The sequence below is a fragment of the Diadema antillarum genome, unplaced genomic scaffold (genome assembly GCF_040938485.1).
Source record: "Diadema antillarum isolate AM-2024a unplaced genomic scaffold, OU_Dant_1.0 seq00000164_RagTag, whole genome shotgun sequence".
In the NCBI taxonomy this organism is placed as follows: domain Eukaryota; kingdom Metazoa; phylum Echinodermata; class Echinoidea; order Diadematoida; family Diadematidae; genus Diadema; species Diadema antillarum.
Genome location: NW_027271235.1, coordinates 7,976 through 27,963, shown reverse-complemented (window position 1 = coordinate 27,963; position 19,988 = coordinate 7,976). Strand labels below are relative to the sequence as shown.

Sequence of the window (19,988 nt, the reverse complement as noted above, 5' to 3'; positions counted from 1 at the left end):
CATTTCTGAAGAACTCAGCGCTCAATTATTTACCCCACGCTGTTTTGGAGAAGATGCACGCACATGACAGCTTCAATTACTTTTACCGAAGCGAAGTCGGCATTCAAAGTCATGGTTCACAAATTCGGTACAAATGAAATTTTGATCGCTGCGCAAAACATCAAAATCCCATCTACATTTGCAGCCTCATCACTTCTGCTTCGGGTATGAACGAGCCAAAAATGAACGCCACCAGTTATCTTGCTCAGATCATGAATTCTTAATTGGCGGGGGCATTAGTTTTGGATTGTGCGATATATTTTTTTTTTTCATTTTCCTTTCCTGTTCCTCCTCCTCATCCACCATCTTATTCTTCTTTCGTATCTTTCGTCGTATAGTATGTTCTTCTTAGGTGTTTTGGTAATGTTCAGTGTGTCCATCATTAGTTCTTGTGTTGTGATTCAATTCTTCTTCCTCCTTTCGTCACGCAGAGGTTAAAGGTCACTGGTAATTATGATGCTGACGCTATATGAGCTTTGTATAGCTTTCTCTAACATTGAGGAATTTTCTGAAAAGATTACTCGACGTGCCGTACGGTAAGTACAGGGATGTGGATAGAGTGAAAGCAGCAACATTAGGAGAACAACAAATATATATAGGAAATATAATGAAAATTCCATAAAAATTCACTTTTCTAGCATAATAAAAGAGCACTTGAGTAACCGCTTTCAGAAAGCATAAAAGAAAGAATAATTGCTACCCTTAACATGTCAATATCAAGTTGATGGAATGTGTAATTTTGATGAAAAAATGTTTGTTTTGTTTTGTTTTTTGTTTTTGTTTTTGTTTGTTTGTTTGTTTGTTTGTTTGTTGTTGGTTTGTTTGTTTGTTTGTTTGTTTGCTTGCTTTTTGGGGGGGTGTGAAATTCCTTTATATTGCTGTCCACACATGATGCCATAACCTCTAGTAGTCTCCTCATCCAGCGGTTCCAACACCAAAACTTTAAAAATCTCTAACTTTTGCATCGATTGTCCGATTTTTCCCCAACTGGTATGTTCTGCTAATGTTGCTGCTTTCACCCAATCCACATTTCTCTTTGGGTTTCGGTTTAATTTACGAGCTAAAAACTCATTTTCTTTCTTTTTCTTTTCTTTCTTTCAGCTCAGGTTTGCGATAAACACACCTGGAAATATCCAAAGACCTAACTGACTACCTTCATTAAGCGATGCAATATCTCACCGTGTAAAAGCATAAAGTTTTGCCTTCAAGGATCTCAAATTATAAGCTTCGACCGAGTTAAACTTCGGCCGAGATGAACTCAATAGAGCATAACAAGTGCAGCGCCCTCAACGAAAATTCAAATGAACAATGCTTCGCGGACGGGGCATCTGCCTCGTGGAGTGCCAACCACGGTAAGTGCGCTCGTGACAACGTTATCCGCGAAAATAAGGCAGTTCTTACTTCTGATGCTGCCAAGGTCACTATAACGAGCCAGATCTCTGGTCGAGATCGTGCGCGCAAGCGCCATGTAACTGTGGAAATCATGGTCGTTTTGGTGACTGCTGCATTGGCGGCTCTCTCCGCTGTCAAGACCCAGTACATACGACAGAGGATCAGCGACTCGTACAATCACGCTGGGGTGAACCTGACAGACGGTGACCTCTGCAGCAGCAACGGGACCGGGGATGTCCAGGAAAAGATCCAGGAGGAAACAGCGCAGTGGTTGGCGGCAATCCCCTCCGCTGCTGCCTTTCCAGAAGTGTTTTCGACACTTCTTATTGGAACGCTTAGCGAGCAGTACGGCAGACGTCTTGCAATCCTGCTTCCTATCGTAGGCGCTCTTTTGAATTCTATTGCCTTGCTGCTGGTTGTGTATCTGGAACTACCGATTGTCGTGTTGCTGGTAGAGATTCTTGTCACTGGCTTCACTGGAAACATCGCGCTCTTCTTAGCCGGCTGCTACAGCTATGTAGCAGACATAACGAACGAGAAGCAGCGACTGGTGCGGATTGTCGTCATAGATATCCTTGTCTTCGTTGGGAGTAGTGCCATACAGATCGGTATAGGTTACATGATACAAAATATAGGCTTTGCCGGCACGGTGTGGTTTCCTTTTGCCGCGCTGATAGTGGCGTGCGTCTACGCCGGCGTGCCCGCTCTTCTGATTGAAACCATCGAGGTTAACACGCGGACCCAACCCGCGCATGAGCACCTGAAGAAAGCGTGGAGGGAAATCGTGCACCTTTTTGTCGTGAACACAGGTAGAGTATAACCAGCCGATATCATAAAAGGTTTAGCGTTGGGATTCATGGGTAGCCCGATTCATTTGTTTACCCCCGGGGTAATAGCAGCAGCAAGAGAAAGTGCTTTCAAGCGTGCCCTAATTGGTCTCGGTGACTGCAAACGAGATCCTTCAGCTATTATATGTGTGTACGACACAGGGTTCTCGAAAATATCCCAGCCGGTCCAGTCCTCTCACTCTGTGGTAACCACACGCTACTATGGGGCGCGAAATGTTGCATGGTCCCTTTCATAACGAAATCAGTCATTTCGGCGACAAAATTTCTATTTTGCTAACGAAATGATATTACCAAATGACTGTATTTTGTTACGAAATAATTGAATTATGATAAGTAAATGAACTGTTATCTTTTCGTTACGAAGTTAATATTTCGTCGGCGAAATGAACATTTCCTTGACGAAATGATTATTTCATTGCTAATGAAATTTCTTCAAAAACGTAAAATTCGTCAAGGAAATGATTTTCTCAATCGACGAAATTATTCTCGTTACCAAATGACATTTTGTCAGGAAATGACAACATTTTGAAACCCAATGATTTCAATACATAGCGAAATGAACATTTCGTCGATGAAATGATCATTTCATTCAAGAAAATATTCATTTTCTTGCGAAATGACTACAGTTCGTTACGCCGAATTCCTTTCCATTTGATTTTTTTAATGCTCCAAACCTTTGAACAATGTGTAACAATATGGTATATGAATGTAGTCACAATCCGTAGTAATGTATGTAACATTTCATTTGTGTTTGTGTTGTATTTTATTCTATTATCAGTCCTTGATTGTATGGCATTTTTGTGAACAGGGCCCCATGGAAGACCAAAAGTGACTGTCATTGTCATTACTGAAAATGGGCTACCCTCCGTATGTATTTTTTTCTTTCGTCACTGGACCTTTATGTTTTGAATATGTTTATATTTAGTACGGAAATAAAACAAACAAACAAACAACGCAATGTTTATTTAATTACGTAATGTCATTTCGTAAGGAAAGTTCGTAAGAAAATGACCGATTTCGTAACGAAAGGAACCATGGGAAACTTTGCGCTCTATACTCTACTGGGTCTTTAGGTATACCTGTAATTCCATAATTTTATGATATTATAGAAAATGGCAGGATTTAGACAAAACATTTTTTTTTAACCCTATTAAGCCCAAGCTATTTTGACCCCTCGCAGGCCCAAGGGCCCCCCCCCCCATTTAACTTTTTGATTATTTGTTGTATCATCGTCACATTTGGCACATAGGTAGAGTAACTCATACTCTACATGACCGAGCATTTGAAATTTCACAAGGTCACCCATGGAGGGCGCTATTTACCAAAATATAAAGAAATACTTAGAAAATATGTTAAAAACATGATTTTTCTGTAACACTGCTTTATCCCCATTATATATGTCTTATTATAGACCAGTCATTTTCATATTTGCCACAAATGATAAGCAAGTGGAATTTTATTATTTGTTATGGCTGAAATTTCTCAAGGTCACCACATGGGGGCGCTATTCATATCAACATAGTGATACATTATGAGACCTGAGATGAAATGTTTGGGATGGGTACATGTATAGTTATGACATTTCATATTCGCATAACACTGGAATTTTGAGATTGCAAATTGATAATATGATAAACTAAGGATATTAGAGGCATAACTTGGGTGAAGAAATCAAAGTATAAACTCAAAATAAAAGGCACTATTATATCTATTGTTTTATGCTTTTGTCGCATAAAAAAACAAAGGAAATAATAAGAAAAACTTTCCAGGACCATAATTACTTCAAATTTTGCTCCTTCAACAAATTTCAATCAAGAAACACCCATTTCATACACTGTAATGCTGTTATATAAAACGAGAACAGAAAAAAGATGCAAAATCTGACTGACATGATTGTCAGTTTATGGTTGCCATGGCAACCAGCAACATCAAATGTAGCTAAATTATATATCAATATGTTTGCAATAAGATTTTAGGAAAAGTCACCAAATTTGGCTGAAATCAGATTAAGGGCGAAGGAGTGGCAAATGAAAATCTGGTAGGGGGCACAATGTGCCCCCCCCCCCCCCCTCCCCTTGGGCTTTGTAGGGTTAATGTCAAAAATAGTGTATTTAGGAGTGGAGTTTCAGAAAACGGTTTGCATATCTAAATACGTCAGAGTTCATTCTAATATGTGGCGGTGAAAATTTAACTTATTGTTCGGTATATGCCCTATGGGCCTTTTTCTCGCGTCACGGCCCATATTATTGGCTACCAGAGGTGCTACCGTGGAACATTTTGTCTAACTTATTAGCTAACGCTCTACAAGACAAATCGATTTCCCATTTTGCGTATGACAGAAATAAGGTCATTGTTCCATGAGAGCACATCCGCAGTGGAGTGATTTTTCAATTTGTTTTTTTCGTTGAAAAGGGGAGGGGGCACCTTAAAGCAAAAGTAACATTGATTATATCAAGAGAAAAATTGTTCGCACTGTCATCCCTGATGAAGAGGAAGGATTCTCGAAAATTCGGATTATTTATTACAATCAAGATTGGCATTTAATGCATTCCTCTGTTGTGGCATTATTATTGCTATATCTAGTACTGCCAATACGCGGAGCAACTACAATTTGTAATTATATATATATATATATATATATATATATATATATGGGTCAGAATTTTGAACGATGTACAATTGAGCCAAAACAAGGCAAATTGTTAAAAGTAGAAAATTCTCCAAATCATTTATCTTACCTGAAAGAGTATAACTCCAGCTTTAAAATGAACCCAATTATACTAGGATTTTCCCAAAGGAACAAGTTTTTATTCACCGAGGAAGTTAAGCATGTCCAGAGCAGCGAACGTCCATGGGGAATAGTACTGCACTTACATTTGAATACCATTTAACATAGTTTGCAACGATCTCATTCAGTTCAAAATCGTAACGAAATATTTTAAGGGACAGGTGGACGTGTTGGCAGAATATCAAGCTTGTACTTTTAACCTGTACGTAATGGTAGACAACTGATGATTAACCGAATTCGTCATTTCCGTTGAAATATTGCTCTTCCGCTAAACACTTTCTCCACTTTACGCGCATTTTACAGAAACTCAATATTTCGACCTCTAATTTCACTATCCCATACTTAAATCCTCACTCCCAAATAATAACATACCCTTCTATCATGTATCTGATCTAGGCAGTCTCTATAACCCAACAAACATAGCATAGTTTTCATCACGGAGGTTCGCATATAGCTCACGGACGTTCAGCACAAACAAGATATTGAACAATCAGCTCTCTTGAGTTGGAAACGCATTCTATTCACAACCAAACGCAATTTCATGTCAAGAACAAATTCCTCCGCAAAATCCTGAATAGATATTACCAATTCTGAATTATAAAAGCTTGTTTATCTTCTTATACAGAGGAATCAAAGAAAACAATTTTCCATCTCTCGTAAATGATAGTAGAATCGTTTGTGTAATCTCAGTGACGTAGTCCATCCTTGAGAACGAATATATTTATCAAAATATCATCACGAAGTAAAGATTCAGGTCCTAAATTTGTTATTTAAAGTCTACAATGCAAAATTCGCTTTTAACGAACATGGTCACAGCTAATTATGACATAGAATTAACAAAGAAAAACAAAAGAAATGTGTTCCGTTATAGAAATACGAAGTTTAGCTGGGGAGGGCATACGAATACGTTAGGAAGAAATCCCTCTGCGTTTGCTTCTTGTGTTACACACTGTTACCGAGGAGAATTTGTGTTATTATATTAGTCAGAAATGACATTAGGTTCGAAACTGCGAAATTTCGTCATAACAAGACACAATAAGTCCATATAACTTGGATGGATGTTTGTGACTTCGATATTGTACAATATGGTTTGTTATAACAAACATTTTGTAGCGCGTCATTTCGGAGTCTCGTTATTCATACAGTTTGTCAATCCGAAAATTGATAGAGTTCGTATAATCACGAAGCTTTTTTTATTCGGTAAATGATAAGAATCTCCGAAGGTTAATCGAAAGGTTTATAAATTGGAAAATGAACACTCAGGTTCGCTTATCCCAATGTGGAGAAACAAGTTAACAACCAAATCCTCCAAATTTCAAAACATCATGATAACCGTTTTCACCTAAGTGAATGTGAGGCCAATTCCACTTTTAGAAGAACGGACCTAAAAGTAATGAACTTTGATATTTAATATTCGGACTAACAAACTTTCGGAATAGGAACATTTTTAATAAGAAACCTTCTGAATTAACTACGATTTTTTTTTTTTTAGGAATAGCAAACCTTTAGACATTCGGATTAACGAATCTTTGGAAGAGCGAACGTATCAAAGCGCAACTTTTAACCTATTCTTAATCACTGCTTTTTGGTTATGTGTTTTCAAAGTAAGCACAAAAGCAAAAACAAATTGACAATCTCTCTGTCTCTTAATGTAAAATGAAAAGAAAAAAATCTTGGAAAGAAAGATTAACATTGCCTTTCATTGATGAGTATAAAAACACTATGTCATGATAAGCGGAGGATTTGCGTGTTTTCGTCAGATAATAATTGTATGCTGCATTATTTTTGTTCGCCTGTGACAGCATTTCGATGAAAAAACAACAAAGAAACCAAAAAAAAAAATGTCCAGAGGAATTTGGTATAACGGGAGTGCACTGGCAAATCTTTTCTCTGTTTGTTGGAGCCCGATTTCTTCTCTGTTTCTTCTCATTTTCATTCAACTTCTTCCACGTCCTTTTGAAACTTTTCCGTTACTTCTTCAACACATGCCCATTACAGACTTCATTCGTCATTATCCTGAAAGTGATTGCGTAGCACTTTTCTGATTTGTTTTGGCTTGTTTTGTTTTGTTTTTTGTTTTCTGCTTGGTCGCATCAGCATGTTCAGGCTACTCAGGGAATGAGAGAAAAATCGTCGTGAACGGAAAAATAGGAATGAATGAAGGCATTTAATATCATGACAATTACTGCAAACGTCCGTTATGGAGACCAAAACTGGATGTGTTCTATTTGAGACGGCAGCTACCATACTCAAAAGATAAACACTTGGAGCATCTGTCACTAAAAAGTGGCACTATTCTTCTGTCTCCTACTATGTAATCCATTGACTTATTCTACCAACGAACATCCGTGACCAAAACGTTTTCCGTTTGTTATTACAGGTAAATTGAGAGCTGAATTTTATTCACTTTTGGGTATGAGAGACTCGGTGATTTGGTAATATTTTCAAGTAACATTAATTTAATGTGCAGTGATATATTTGTAATTATCAGAAATTTCCTTTCTCGGACAGAACGTCCGTGAACGAAACTTTCAGAACCTGTAACAGTACGAATAGTCTCCAGAACCTCATTAGAAAGAAATTTTAATGCACCGAAATTACAGATTACACAAAATTCAATTTTCCTAACTTTGGTTTCAGTGTTAAGCTGTTTTTTGTATAAATAGAGGGAAAACAATCGTAAAATTGTAAGTAAATCTTCAATTGTTTGTTCATCATGATCACAAAACGCCTTAAAAATTCTGAGACTACTGCTGTAAACTCAATTTTTACTTTTTAAAACTTTCCGTGTCGCTATTGGAGCCAAAAGTTTTAAAGAATACAGGACACTTTCGGGACAACTTATACCTATCGGTGGGGTTGCTTACGTCTCGGACGTTCGCTGGAATTGTCACGGACGTTCGTTCTACAACTAGGGTCATTTTCCACGACGGATAACTAATCGGCAGAGAGTACCTAGCCTTCCTAACTCTTTCAAAACTTTGAAAAGGTATTGTCAATGCAAATTATAAGAATTTTGACATCCTTACAACATACAGTGTATGTATTGCTCAGGGGGGAACAAAAGGTGAATTTTTAGAGAAAAAAAAAATATTATTTGCTTGGTTTTCGGTGAATTGCATGGTCAAAAAACTGCGGACAAACCTCAGTCCGCTCCAAAAATGACATGCAGCTCCTCGGCTTGAGAGCCAAAGGTAAAATGTACCTTTGCCAGCAAAGCAAGATGGTGTCCCACTCGAAAACTTTTTAATCATTACGGACGTTCTTTTTTTCTCGGAGGTTCGTCTAAAAATATAATGTCGGTTCCTATTCGACAAAGGATGGACAGAAACTCAAAACAAACATATTATCTTGTGGCTAGATCTTAGTTGATTACGACTCAGAACAATATCGCCAATAACGTTTAATGGGCTACGATCTGTATTAGAAAATAGCGGAAGCACGTCCGTGACGAAAACTGAGTATAATTTTGTACAAAAGAATGTAACGTCCCATGTACAGCCAGCAGACGTACTATTTTTGCAGGAAATGTTCATTAGGTGGAACAACAAATTTTCATATACATGACAATTGGGACAACAAAGTAGAATTTGCAACAGTGATAGAATTAAGAGCATCACGGACGTTCATCTGTTTAGGGCTTTGATATTTCAATTGTTCTCTATAATTTATACGTGCTCATAAAGTTCTTATAATTTTGTAATACATACCCATGACATGTCAGATCCCGAACATGGTCAGAAATTAGATGCCACGTACCATAAAAAAGGCACATCATTAGTTTGAAAAACAAAAATTATTGTGAAAATAGCGTTTTTACCGTATTTTTACGCTTTAAGTCCTTGTCAAATGAAAAATATCAGGCAAAAGTCAACCAAACCATACATTCCCTGAAAGGAAATTTACCAATCTTTGAGATGACATGAAAAAATCTGGTTTCTTAGATCATCCTGGCGTGTCCTAAGGGAAAGAATGTCATAAGGTGCGAAAATTGGCACTTGTACATCGTTCAAAATTCTCACCCATATATATATATATATATATATATATATATATAAGCAGGAGCTTCTACGATTTGTAGCATTACTTCAAAGTTCAAATTTCAGAATTCAAATTTATTTTCATTTCCATCAAATAAACAGAGATAATTGCAGGCAATTAATGACCCTTGCCACATCGTAGTATGTTGAGACCATCAAACCTTTCAATTCAATTTAATTTAATCCATTTTATTTTCATTCTGCTTTTTCCACCAAAACATAACACAAAATAAATCAGGAATTGCATCATAAACACAAACCTAAATAATACAGATAAACATAAAAATGAATACGGGCAAAAAAACAAAGTTATGCTTCATTTGAGATAAAAAAAAAGAATTGAGATATCCACTAAAAAGCAAGTTTGTATATTGTGAACTACTCAACAAAAAGTATGAGTTACTTAATTACAAATACTTATCACAAATACAATTTACAAGACGGAATAAAACAGGAGAAACATGACAACATGTCACGACATGACAGAATAGATTAAAAGAATGGAAGGAAGGAAAAAAAAGAGAATGCCCACACGCTGCACAAAGGAAATGCAACAGGGAATGATTGAGTTGCTTCAGAGAGCTGGTGCTGTACGCAGCTGTACAAGATTTATGATGACAAATTCAGTACGTTATAATGAACTCGGTGATTGATCAGTGGATGAAAAACCCTGATGTTAATGAAACCTAGCTAATGAAAAAACATGAAGAGTTTGTTTGCAAAAACCGATAAGTCCATATTTGTCAAATGGAGTTATTTGCGATTAAAGGTCAAGAAAAACAAAGAGAATAATAAGAAAATTTTTGCTTCTTTTGCCCATAACTTCAAAAATTTACCTTTATCTGTAGTGAACAATATATTATTTAAAAGGTATTATTTTGTGCTTTTGACAGAGACCGTACTTCAAAATCTCCAAAAATGGACTTATCGGTTTTTGCAAACAAACTCTTCACATCTAGACTAGGGAGGTCAATTCTTTGAACGTCGTTTACGAATTTCAGAAATTACTTCGCCAACAACATGTTGCTTTGGAAACAAGTGGGATATGTGCTCGTAATTTACTTAAGAACTGGTTCATTAAGTCTCTGTAAGGCGCTTTATGAATGTCTACTATTTTTATTATTATTATTATAAGTCTTCCGTATGACCCTGATGAAAGTAATCTGCATTAATATGTGACAGGAGCTTCTACGATTTATGGCACTACTTCAAAGTTCAAAGTTCAAAATCAAATTCATTTCCGTTTCTATCAAATAAAGGGAGAAAATGATAATCACCATGTCTAAGCAGTGAAATGATTTCAAAAACGTAGATTAACAAAAATACATGTGAAATTAATCACAAAATGTAGTAAACATAATTGTATTTTAGTACTAATAAGGTAAGATGGGAAAGGAAATGGAGGATCCTACTGAAAAGCAAAGATTGTACGATATGGGACCCACAGAAAATACATAGAATTAATAAACTACAAAGAGATATAACACGTCCATTGCAAAAAGTTATTGGAGATCATGTGGAAGGGTGGGGCGCTTTCGGGATACTGTCTAGGGCCCTGTACAGAATAAACTATGTTTGGTGTTTTGGGGAAATCCCTTTTGTGTATTCCTTCCATTGCAAAAGAAATTAGTCATGCTCCTTTGCCGATGAAAAACATCATTGATTGTGGATGGGACTCTTTAGGGCAACGGCCCGGTTCCTCTACAGGATTGTAAAACTGGCTTTGGTGTGTTGGATATCTCTGATGTTGACTATCTACATTGCAAAACAAATTAGCCATGACTCTTTTCAGCTGAATAAAATAAAATGTGTGTGTGTGTGGGGGGGGGGGGGGGCTTGGCTTTTAGGATACTGTCTGTTTTTGGTGCGTTCAGTTTTGTTTTCGTGTACACTATTTCCTTAACAAAAGAAATTAGCCATGACTCTTTTTCAGCTAAATGAAATGATACGTAGGGGCACTTTTGGGCCACTGTGTAGGGCCACGTACAGGATAAAAAAGAGGCTTTGGGGTTTAGATAATCTTTGTTTAGTGTGTGCTACTTTCATTGCAAAAGAAACTAACCAAGACCATTTTCAGTTAAACCTCATTATGATAATCTTATCCGGGGTCCTTTGGCGCCCCGTACATACGTAGGAATGCTAGCTTTGCTGTTTTCATAATAGTTATCCCCATTTAGGAACAATATCCACCACTTCTTGTCTATGGCTCTCATCGGCTGCATAAAACCTACTTTAATGCATTTCAAGGACCCTTCTAGTGGCCCTAGGCTTGCGTGATACAGGACTTGCAAGTAATTAATTCTACTCACTCTTGGCCATATCCTAGTATGATGAGACCATCAAACCTTGTGACCCTCTTCGGCTGAATAATCTCCTGGGACCCCGGCCTAATATGATATCAGAGTGGGTTTGGTAATGTCTTATTAGTGTCAATAAGTGTTATATTTTGCAGTACTGAGTGTGTACAATGAGCGTGTTTGAAACTTTGCTCCCACAGACAATCGGCGGTGTGTCCTCATCACTTTCATCATGGTCGGCTTCTTCGCCGGAATGGGAGTCACAGGTAGTTTAGAGTTACCTACCCTCTACGGCCAGGGCCCGCCATTCTGCTGGAAGTCTGTTACCATCGGCTTCTTTAGCACGTGGTGTCTCGTCATCCCTGGGATAGGTAACGTCCTCATGGTAGCACTTTCCACAGCAGTATGTCTACAGCCGTATCATGACACTCGCACGCATGCTCACAGGATGAATACGAGTGTAGTATCCCCTCTCGACCATTCGTTAGTTTTGCTTCGTTGTTGTTTTTGTTTGTATTTCATATACAACCAAAAATTTTCAACGTTCTGTTTGGAAGCAGTGATTTGAAAAATTTTCAAGATATCACTTTTGATGCATATGTGTAGGTCTGATGTATCACAAAACATCCTTTTACCATATACATTTTTCTTTTGCAATAAAGCCTAAAATATACGGAGACATCACTCTTTTTGTTATCAAACCGTACTGTAGACGGTTTAGATTCGGCCCATTACTGCGACCAGCCAGGATGCGAGACCGAGTTGTCTCCGTGGCCGAGTTAGGCTGATTCCAATAAGATAAGTTCTGAGATTGCGACTCCGACCTTTTTTTTTTTCGGTTAATATTTCGCATTTTCGTCGTTGCCCCACGAAAATCTTATTCCCAGCATTATTCCACACATTTCGTAGGCACACGTGTACAATTTGGAGCAAAATATGACAGTTTTACAGGAGTACCTGCACTGTTTTAACTTGCATGTTCCCTCGCCATGTCTTTTGTTAGTCACATTAATATCACAGAAACACGCAAGTTATGTTGAGTTGAGGGAAATGTGCATTCCAATGTCTTTTGTTAAACATATCAGTACATTAGCAATGATTGACAGATGAGGTCACAGCAGGAATATTGGTGTAGAAGGATATTTTGTCTCTGTGTGTGTGTGAGTGTGTGCTTGTGTGTGTGTGCGTATCCAACCAGGGAGGTGATCCTCTCACCTCCCTGATCCAACTTATCTGAAGGAAAATAGAAGAAAATTTGTTAAAAATATGTGAAATGTTTCTAGATATTCGTTTCGACGGAAAAGTGATGTTGAGTGAATCATAAATCAACACAAATCAACATGCACTTGTATTTCAGAGAACCTTTAAAGGCATAATCAACCATTTTGCAGATTATATAAAAAACACACAAACTATCAATATTGTAGGAGTATCTTGTAGTTTGCTCCCAGAGACAGATACTCCCACAATGTGGATTTTTTAACCCCTCTGGTGTTGACGGAATAAAGGGAAACGTAGGAAAATTATGTCAAAATACGTCTACAATGTAGATCTTGCTTTTAAATTATGATATATACTGCATGTATAGACAATACCGGGTATGTGTGTGTGTGTGTGTGTGTGTGTGTGTCCCTCCCATTCCTATTATTATGGTATGATGCTTTGTGATACATCAGACCTACACATAATATATGCATCAAATGTGATATCTTGAAAATGTTTAAATCACTGCTCCCAAAGGTAAACAGGACCTTAAATCGGAATAAATGGGCTCTGTGCTCTTGGTGCAAAATAAGTACACACTCAGGGCTACAATATCTTTTGATAAAACTATACCTGAAAGTTAAAAGTGCAAACATTTCCTATTGACGAGTTGGAGCCACTGTAACATGAATCTCAAGTTAAAATCATCTAGTTTCAGAACCCCCCCCCCCCCCCCCCGAAGAAAATTGATACAATTCTCACGTGAAAATTTGCCAAGCCTTCGATCCTACACCGAGTCCCCGAATCGAGAAATTTAGCAAAATCTCCATACAAAAGCTGAAAATACCGAAATTCTAATGCCTAAAGTGTAACTCTTTCCACTTATAAAATAACTGCATATTAATTCAAAATAGGCGTATCGTGCACTGCATAGCAGTGTTCGCTGAATACGTTTCATATCATTTTGATGCAACATCCCTTACGAAAAAGTCCTGTGGTACTCCTGTGGTAATTACCACAGGACGGTACCACAGGACAGTACCACAGGACAGTACCACAGGAAAGTACCACAGGAAAGTACCACAGGAATTGTCCTGTGGTATTTTGGGACATACCACAGGACAGTACCACAGGAATTCCTGTGGTATTTTGGGACGTACCACAGGGCAGTACCACAGGAAAGTACCACAGGACCGGTACCACAGAACAGTACCACAGGACAGTACCACAGGAATTCCTGTGGTATTTTGGGACGTACCACAGGGCAGTACCACAGGAATTCCTGTGGTATTTTGGGATGTACCACAGGGCAGTACCACAGGACTAGTACCACAGAACAGTACCACAGGAACTGTCCTGTGGTATTTTGGGACAGTACCACAGGACAGTACCACAGGTCGATCATTACCACAGAGCATTACCACAGGGCAGTACCACACAGCATTTCCATGGTACCACAGGAGAGTACCACACAGGATAGATCGAAAAAAAAAAATCTGGGAGAATTTTAGCCACATATCAAGGAATATTCGTGATAGGTGAGTGATGGATTTCAGGACATACATGGCCCTACTTAATAACCTGTCCTACTCCTAACATATAACCTCAAACGAGAGTCTAATGGCCAAGTGCCAATCTAGTCCTATAATAGATCTATATAGTCATATTCTATTCCTAGGTAGCAATCGACTGTATCAGTACATATATATATGGCCATCTATATGTAAAGCATTAAGGCATGGTTACTAACTCGATTATACTTTATTATCAAGATATGAAATTACAATTTCATAACAATATCTATGATATTGGGAATAACATAACATAATTAGGCAATCTTTCATAAAGTTCAAAGTAAGTTCCATCATTAATACTTTGACTTTTTAAGTCATATATGTATTTTCTAAAATCTAGAGTGCTTTTTATGAATATTCATGAGCTATGTAAAAATTTGTACCACAGGAGTACCACAGGAGTACCACAGGAGTACCACAGGAGTACCACAGAAGTCCTTATGAAATTTCTCATGCTTTACGTCAGCACTTTCACTAAATAGGTAATACTGTAGGAGTATAGGACAGGATAAGTAATGGCAAATCGATTGCTATAATTCACAGCACAACTCATCTATCAATTAATTGAGGAATATTAATATGTGCCTTTTTGTTTGTATTTTTGTAATAAATTTCAGTTGATTCTGCCTTACAATTTTCCTGTGTGTTACTCCTGTGTGGTACTGCTGTTTGACATTCTCCTGATGTGATAGTCCTCTGGTATAAAATGTTAAGAAAAAAAAAAGAATATCCTGTAGCATTTTTCTGTGGTACTTACGAATTTAATTTGCTGTGTAGTACTTCTGTGTGGAATAGCACCATATTATGATTTTCCTGTGGGATTTTGGACAGTTCCTGTGGTACTCTCTTGTGGTATACATCGAAAATTACCACAGGAATTCCTGTCGTACTGTCCTGTGGTATGTCCCAAAATTCCACAGGACAATTCGTGTGGTACTGTCCTGTGGTACGTCCCAAAATACCACAGGACAAGTCATGTGGTACTGTCCTGTGGTACTATCCTGTGGTACTTTCCTGTGGTACTGTCCTGTGGTACGTCCCAAAATACCACAGGACAAGTCGTGTGGTAGGCCTACTGTCCTGTGGTACTTTCCTGTGGTACTGTCCTGTGGTACTGCCCTGTGGTACGTCCCAAAATACCACAGGACAAGTCGTGTGGTACTGTCCTGTGGTACTATCCTGTGGTACTTTCCTGTGGTACTGTCCTGTGGTACTGCCCTGTGGTATTGTCCTGTGGTACTGCCCTGTGGTACTATTCTGTGGTACGTCCCAAAATACCGCAGGACAAGTCGTGAGGTACTGTACTGTGGTAATATCCTGTGGTACTGTCCTGTGGTACGTCCCAAAATACCACAGGACAATTCCTGTGGTACTGTCCGGTGGTAGGTATGTCCCAAAATACCGGTCCTGTGGTACTTTCCTGTGGTACTGCCCTGTGGTACGTCCCAAAATACCACAGGAATTCCTGTGGTACTGTCCTGTGGTACGTCCCAAAATACCACAGGACAAGTCGTGTGGTACTGTCCTGTGGTACTTTCCTGTGGTACTGTCCTGTGGTACTGCCCTGTGGTACGTCCCAAAATACCACAGGACAAGTCGTGTGGTACTGTCCTGTGGTACTATCCTGTGGTACTTTACTGTGGTACTGTCCTGTGGTACTATCCTGTGGTACTTTCCTGTGGTACCGCCCTGTGGTACTGTCCTGTGGTACGTCCCAAAATACCACAGGGCAAGTCGTGTGGTACTGTCCTGTGGTATTATCCTGTGGTACTTTCCTGTGGTACTGTCCTGTGGTACTGCCCTGTGGTACGTCCCAAAATACCACAGGACAAGTCGTGTGGTACTGTCCTGTGGTACTATCCTGTGGTACTGTCCTGTGGTACTGTCCTGTGGTACGTCCCAAAATACCACAGAACAAGTCGTGTGGTACTGTCCTGTGGTACTATCCAGTGGTACTTTCCTGTTGTACTCTCCTGTGGTACATCCCAAAATACCACAGGACAATTCATGTGGTACTGTCGTGTGGTACTGTCGTGTGGTATACGTCCCAAAATACCACAGGACAATTTGTGTGTATACTGTCTTGTGGTACTGTCCTGTGGTACTTTCCTGTGGTAATGTCCTGTGGTACTGCCCTGTGGTACATCCCAGAGTACCACACGAGCCTGTGACACAGTACCACACAGTTCCTGTGTTAACATATATTTGTGTGGTACATTGTGTGGTACCAACCAGTACCACAGGGAGTACCACATGAGCCTGTAAAACAGTACGACACAGTTCCTGTGGTAACATTTATTTATGTGGTACATTGTGTGGTACTGACAAGTACTACAGGGAGTACCCTACAAGCCTGTGGTACAGTACCACACAGTTCCTGTCGTAACATTACAAATGTGTGGTACATTGTGTGGTACCTACAAGTACCACAGGGAGTACCACAGGACTTTTTTGTTAGGGATCTGTAGTACCTACAATTCGATTGACCGTAGCTAGCTTGTGTACCGAGTTTTGCCTTGGCATTCAAAATTGATGATTTGAGATTGTAAAAAATGTTCAGAATGCAGCGTGTGAGGAACAGATTAAGAGATCCCAACGGTCTGTCGATTAAATACATGATAGTATATTTCTTTTCCAGTGCGGAAAAAGGGAGATTCTCCTCCAATTCCAATTTTAATGGTTTGAAAACAAGAAAGCACTGACAAGCAATCAAACAAGAAGTTTTGAGGGGAGATGGATAGGCTATCCAGGTGTATTTAGGCTGATGCAAGTCGACTTTTTCGTTTTCTTTTCACCCAGGCTCTCTGGCTGGGGCAGCGATTTTCAAGCGCTGCAAGCTGACCTACCTGAGGATAATACAGATCTCTCTCATCAGCGGGCTCCTCAACGTTCTGGTCCTTGCATTTACATTCCTCGTTCCAACCACGGCTCTGATTTTCCTCAGTAAGTGCTTTCTGGCACCCGTGTTCCCATCTCGCTGACGGCGATTCCGCCATGGTCGCCACCAAGTTTTGAACATGTCAAACACTTCCATTGCGAGAGCGCAGTGGTTTGATATGGCGTATGACAGCGTATCAAAAGCGTATCAAAAGCATATCAAAACGGGCCCCGAAAGCCCATGAAAATTTTCATTTTTACAGTATTACCTAACAGGAACCGATCGTGAACTACAAAAGAATTTGACGCACCATCGGAAACTAGGGAGGTGGAAAAAGAAAAAAAGCGTAACTTCTCGAAAAGGCAGTATGCATTTCTCTGTTTATCAAGTTCTATGCTTTTGATTTACCATAGAGCTACTCAATGCAAGTGGTTTAAGTTGTACTCATCGCAAATATCTTGATGAAATTGGCTAATTGTGCGATACGCTTTGCAGTTTCTTGCCGGTATATAGGTCAATTCTTAAGTATACTGCATTTCGTCCATGGCCGATGAAATGGATGACTTAAATAACCATAACAGTGCAATTTCACACCCGGTTCAACCGGTGTTGTTCTAGAATCGTAAGATATAGGTTGAACCATATTAATAGCATCTATGTTGGTTTCATCTGACTTTAAAAAAAAAAAGATTCAATCATTTAACCCGTTTCATACCTCAATAACTTGAGGTCGTAGCAGGAGTCTGGAATTATTAAACGTATAATACAGTCGCTCTGATCGTACCACTGATGTTGTAGCGAGGTCTCGATAAGCGTACGAATATCACAATATTATGATCGGTCTGATCGTAGAAGTAGCGCGTCTCGTCGGCCTGTGAAGTAGTAACAATGTAGCAGAGTCGTACTGTGATCGTGGCACTATCGCCTTTCGGGCAGGTGGAGCGTGGAGAAATCGTAAAATAATCACATTACAAGACCAAAATGGAGATGGAGGACAATTGTGCCACGATTCGTGAATTCTGCACAGATCGTCACGATGGTCGGCATGGTTGTCTTCCTATAGTGAGATGGGAAAACAGTAAAGGGCACAAAGATTAATAAGGCAATAATAGATGAATGTAGAAAGTGGATAATTAGAAATGTCAGCAAATTAAGAGCTAACTCGTGTGTTAAACAATTATTATACAAATTTTAGGCGGTTTTAAGACAGTAAACCTAACTGTGTTTTGATAGGAAACCAAGAAATTGATAAGACCCAGATAAACAAGAAACAGAACATACAAAAAACGACGTGTTGTAGGTGGCTTTACGTCAAATTGTCTTTCATTTCTGCTCGAGGACAGAAACGATGTTGAAGAGTATGCATGTGTGTGTGTGTGTGTGTGTGTGTGTGTGTGTTTACGTGTTTGTACGGAGTAGTCCGTCGGTGTGTTCGTTTATTTGTTTCTCTGTTTGAGCGAATGTGAAAAGACGCACTCATCTGAAGAAAATGGAAAGGGCATACCATCGCCATCAAAACACGGACATCAATGATTGGTAACCTGAAAATTTCCCGTACTCTCCATATTTTTCCCCTCTCTTTCTTTATTGTCTGTCCGTCTGTCGATCTATTTCCCTCCTCTTTTCTCTTTCTCTTCCATTTTTTCTCCTCTCTAAACACTGTAGGTACTGTTTTCGGAGTCTTCAAACTTCTCGGCTTGTCGGTGGTACGCACAGCACTTTCAACAATCGTTGATAAGAAAGAACACGGTAAGTAAAGGTCTATTATAGCCAATTTCAGCTCTGCTGTGATGTAATTAAGTGGATGTTGAGCTATCTTTTCATGTAAAACTTGAAACCCAAGTATAGAAAAAAAAGTGGAAAAGCGCAAAAAGTCGTGTGGACAATAGGTTTCTGAGCAATTAGCCCACATGGACACGTACCCTAGATCCTAACCCTAATTCTAATCATGAACCTCATCTATAACCCTAATCCAAACCCTAACCCTAAACATAACCCTAACCCTAATCTTTACTCTATCGCTAACCAGTATTTAGGAGGGGGGGGATAATTTTCGGTATCGCCAATGCGCGGAAAACATCTGCTCACACTGAAGAGCCCTGTCACAGATGCACTGTGTGATTCCCAGGTGCTTTTGTAGCTTCCAGTTTTTCTCGCGCGAGTCGCAGTTCCCATACAATTCACTGGAGTTACGTGTTTGCTCTTTAATGTTGTTCTTGTCTATAATTCAGCTTTTTAAGATGTGAACATTTCTTAATCATACTGATCTGCGGTCACTAGAGTTATGGTTCGATACAACAAGGCTGCAATGTTCTAAATGCTCACTACGGAAATCTTAAACGGAAAAATACCCCTGAATAAAGACAGAACGTGACTTGATGAGTGCGTGTGCAGCCAAAACCGTTGCAAGTTTGTCCCCCCTGAGCTATCCCATAATAATTATCTATCTAAAGCGTTGCTCTGCGCACGACACCATTGGCGATACCGAGATTAGTTCGTCCTCAGGGATACTTGCCCTGATGCGACACAATAGAGCGCCATATGCCTGTGCAAACTTCCTTAATACAATGAGATAAAAAAAAATATATTGAGTTTGCATACAAGACACATGTACAACAGAATCCTTGTACGCATCATTATCTGCATAAATCACCACTAGAGATTGCACCTTGTACCACAACAGACCTTTCCTGAAATGTTCATGAATATCCATTTTAACATAATTTTGGGTGTAATTGCTCAGAGACAAACAAACGCGGGCACGCGCGCGCACACACACACACACACACACACGATGATACACACATACGCGCACACTCACCAGTACACACAGACACCCACACACTTTCCTTTCTCACACACACGCACATACTCCCATACACACACAAACACAAAAGGGGAAATATGAATCTGTGTAAAGACACAAATC

At 39.2% G+C, this 19,988-nt stretch overlaps 1 protein-coding gene across 1 annotated transcript; it reads left to right on the top strand.

The window, feature by feature from the left end:
* Positions 1 to 1,291: 1,291 nt before the first annotated feature.
* Positions 1,292 to 18,808, top strand: LOC139728096 (lysosomal proton-coupled steroid conjugate and bile acid symporter SLC46A3-like; the record flags this gene model as incomplete). Its single annotated transcript, XM_071639060.1, has 4 exons — positions 1,292 to 2,240; positions 11,605 to 11,775; positions 16,981 to 17,124; positions 18,725 to 18,808. Coding segments are annotated over exons 1-4 (1,348 nt in total), but the record flags the coding sequence as incomplete, so codon positions are not given.
* Between the last annotated feature and the right edge of the window lie 1,180 nt (positions 18,809 to 19,988).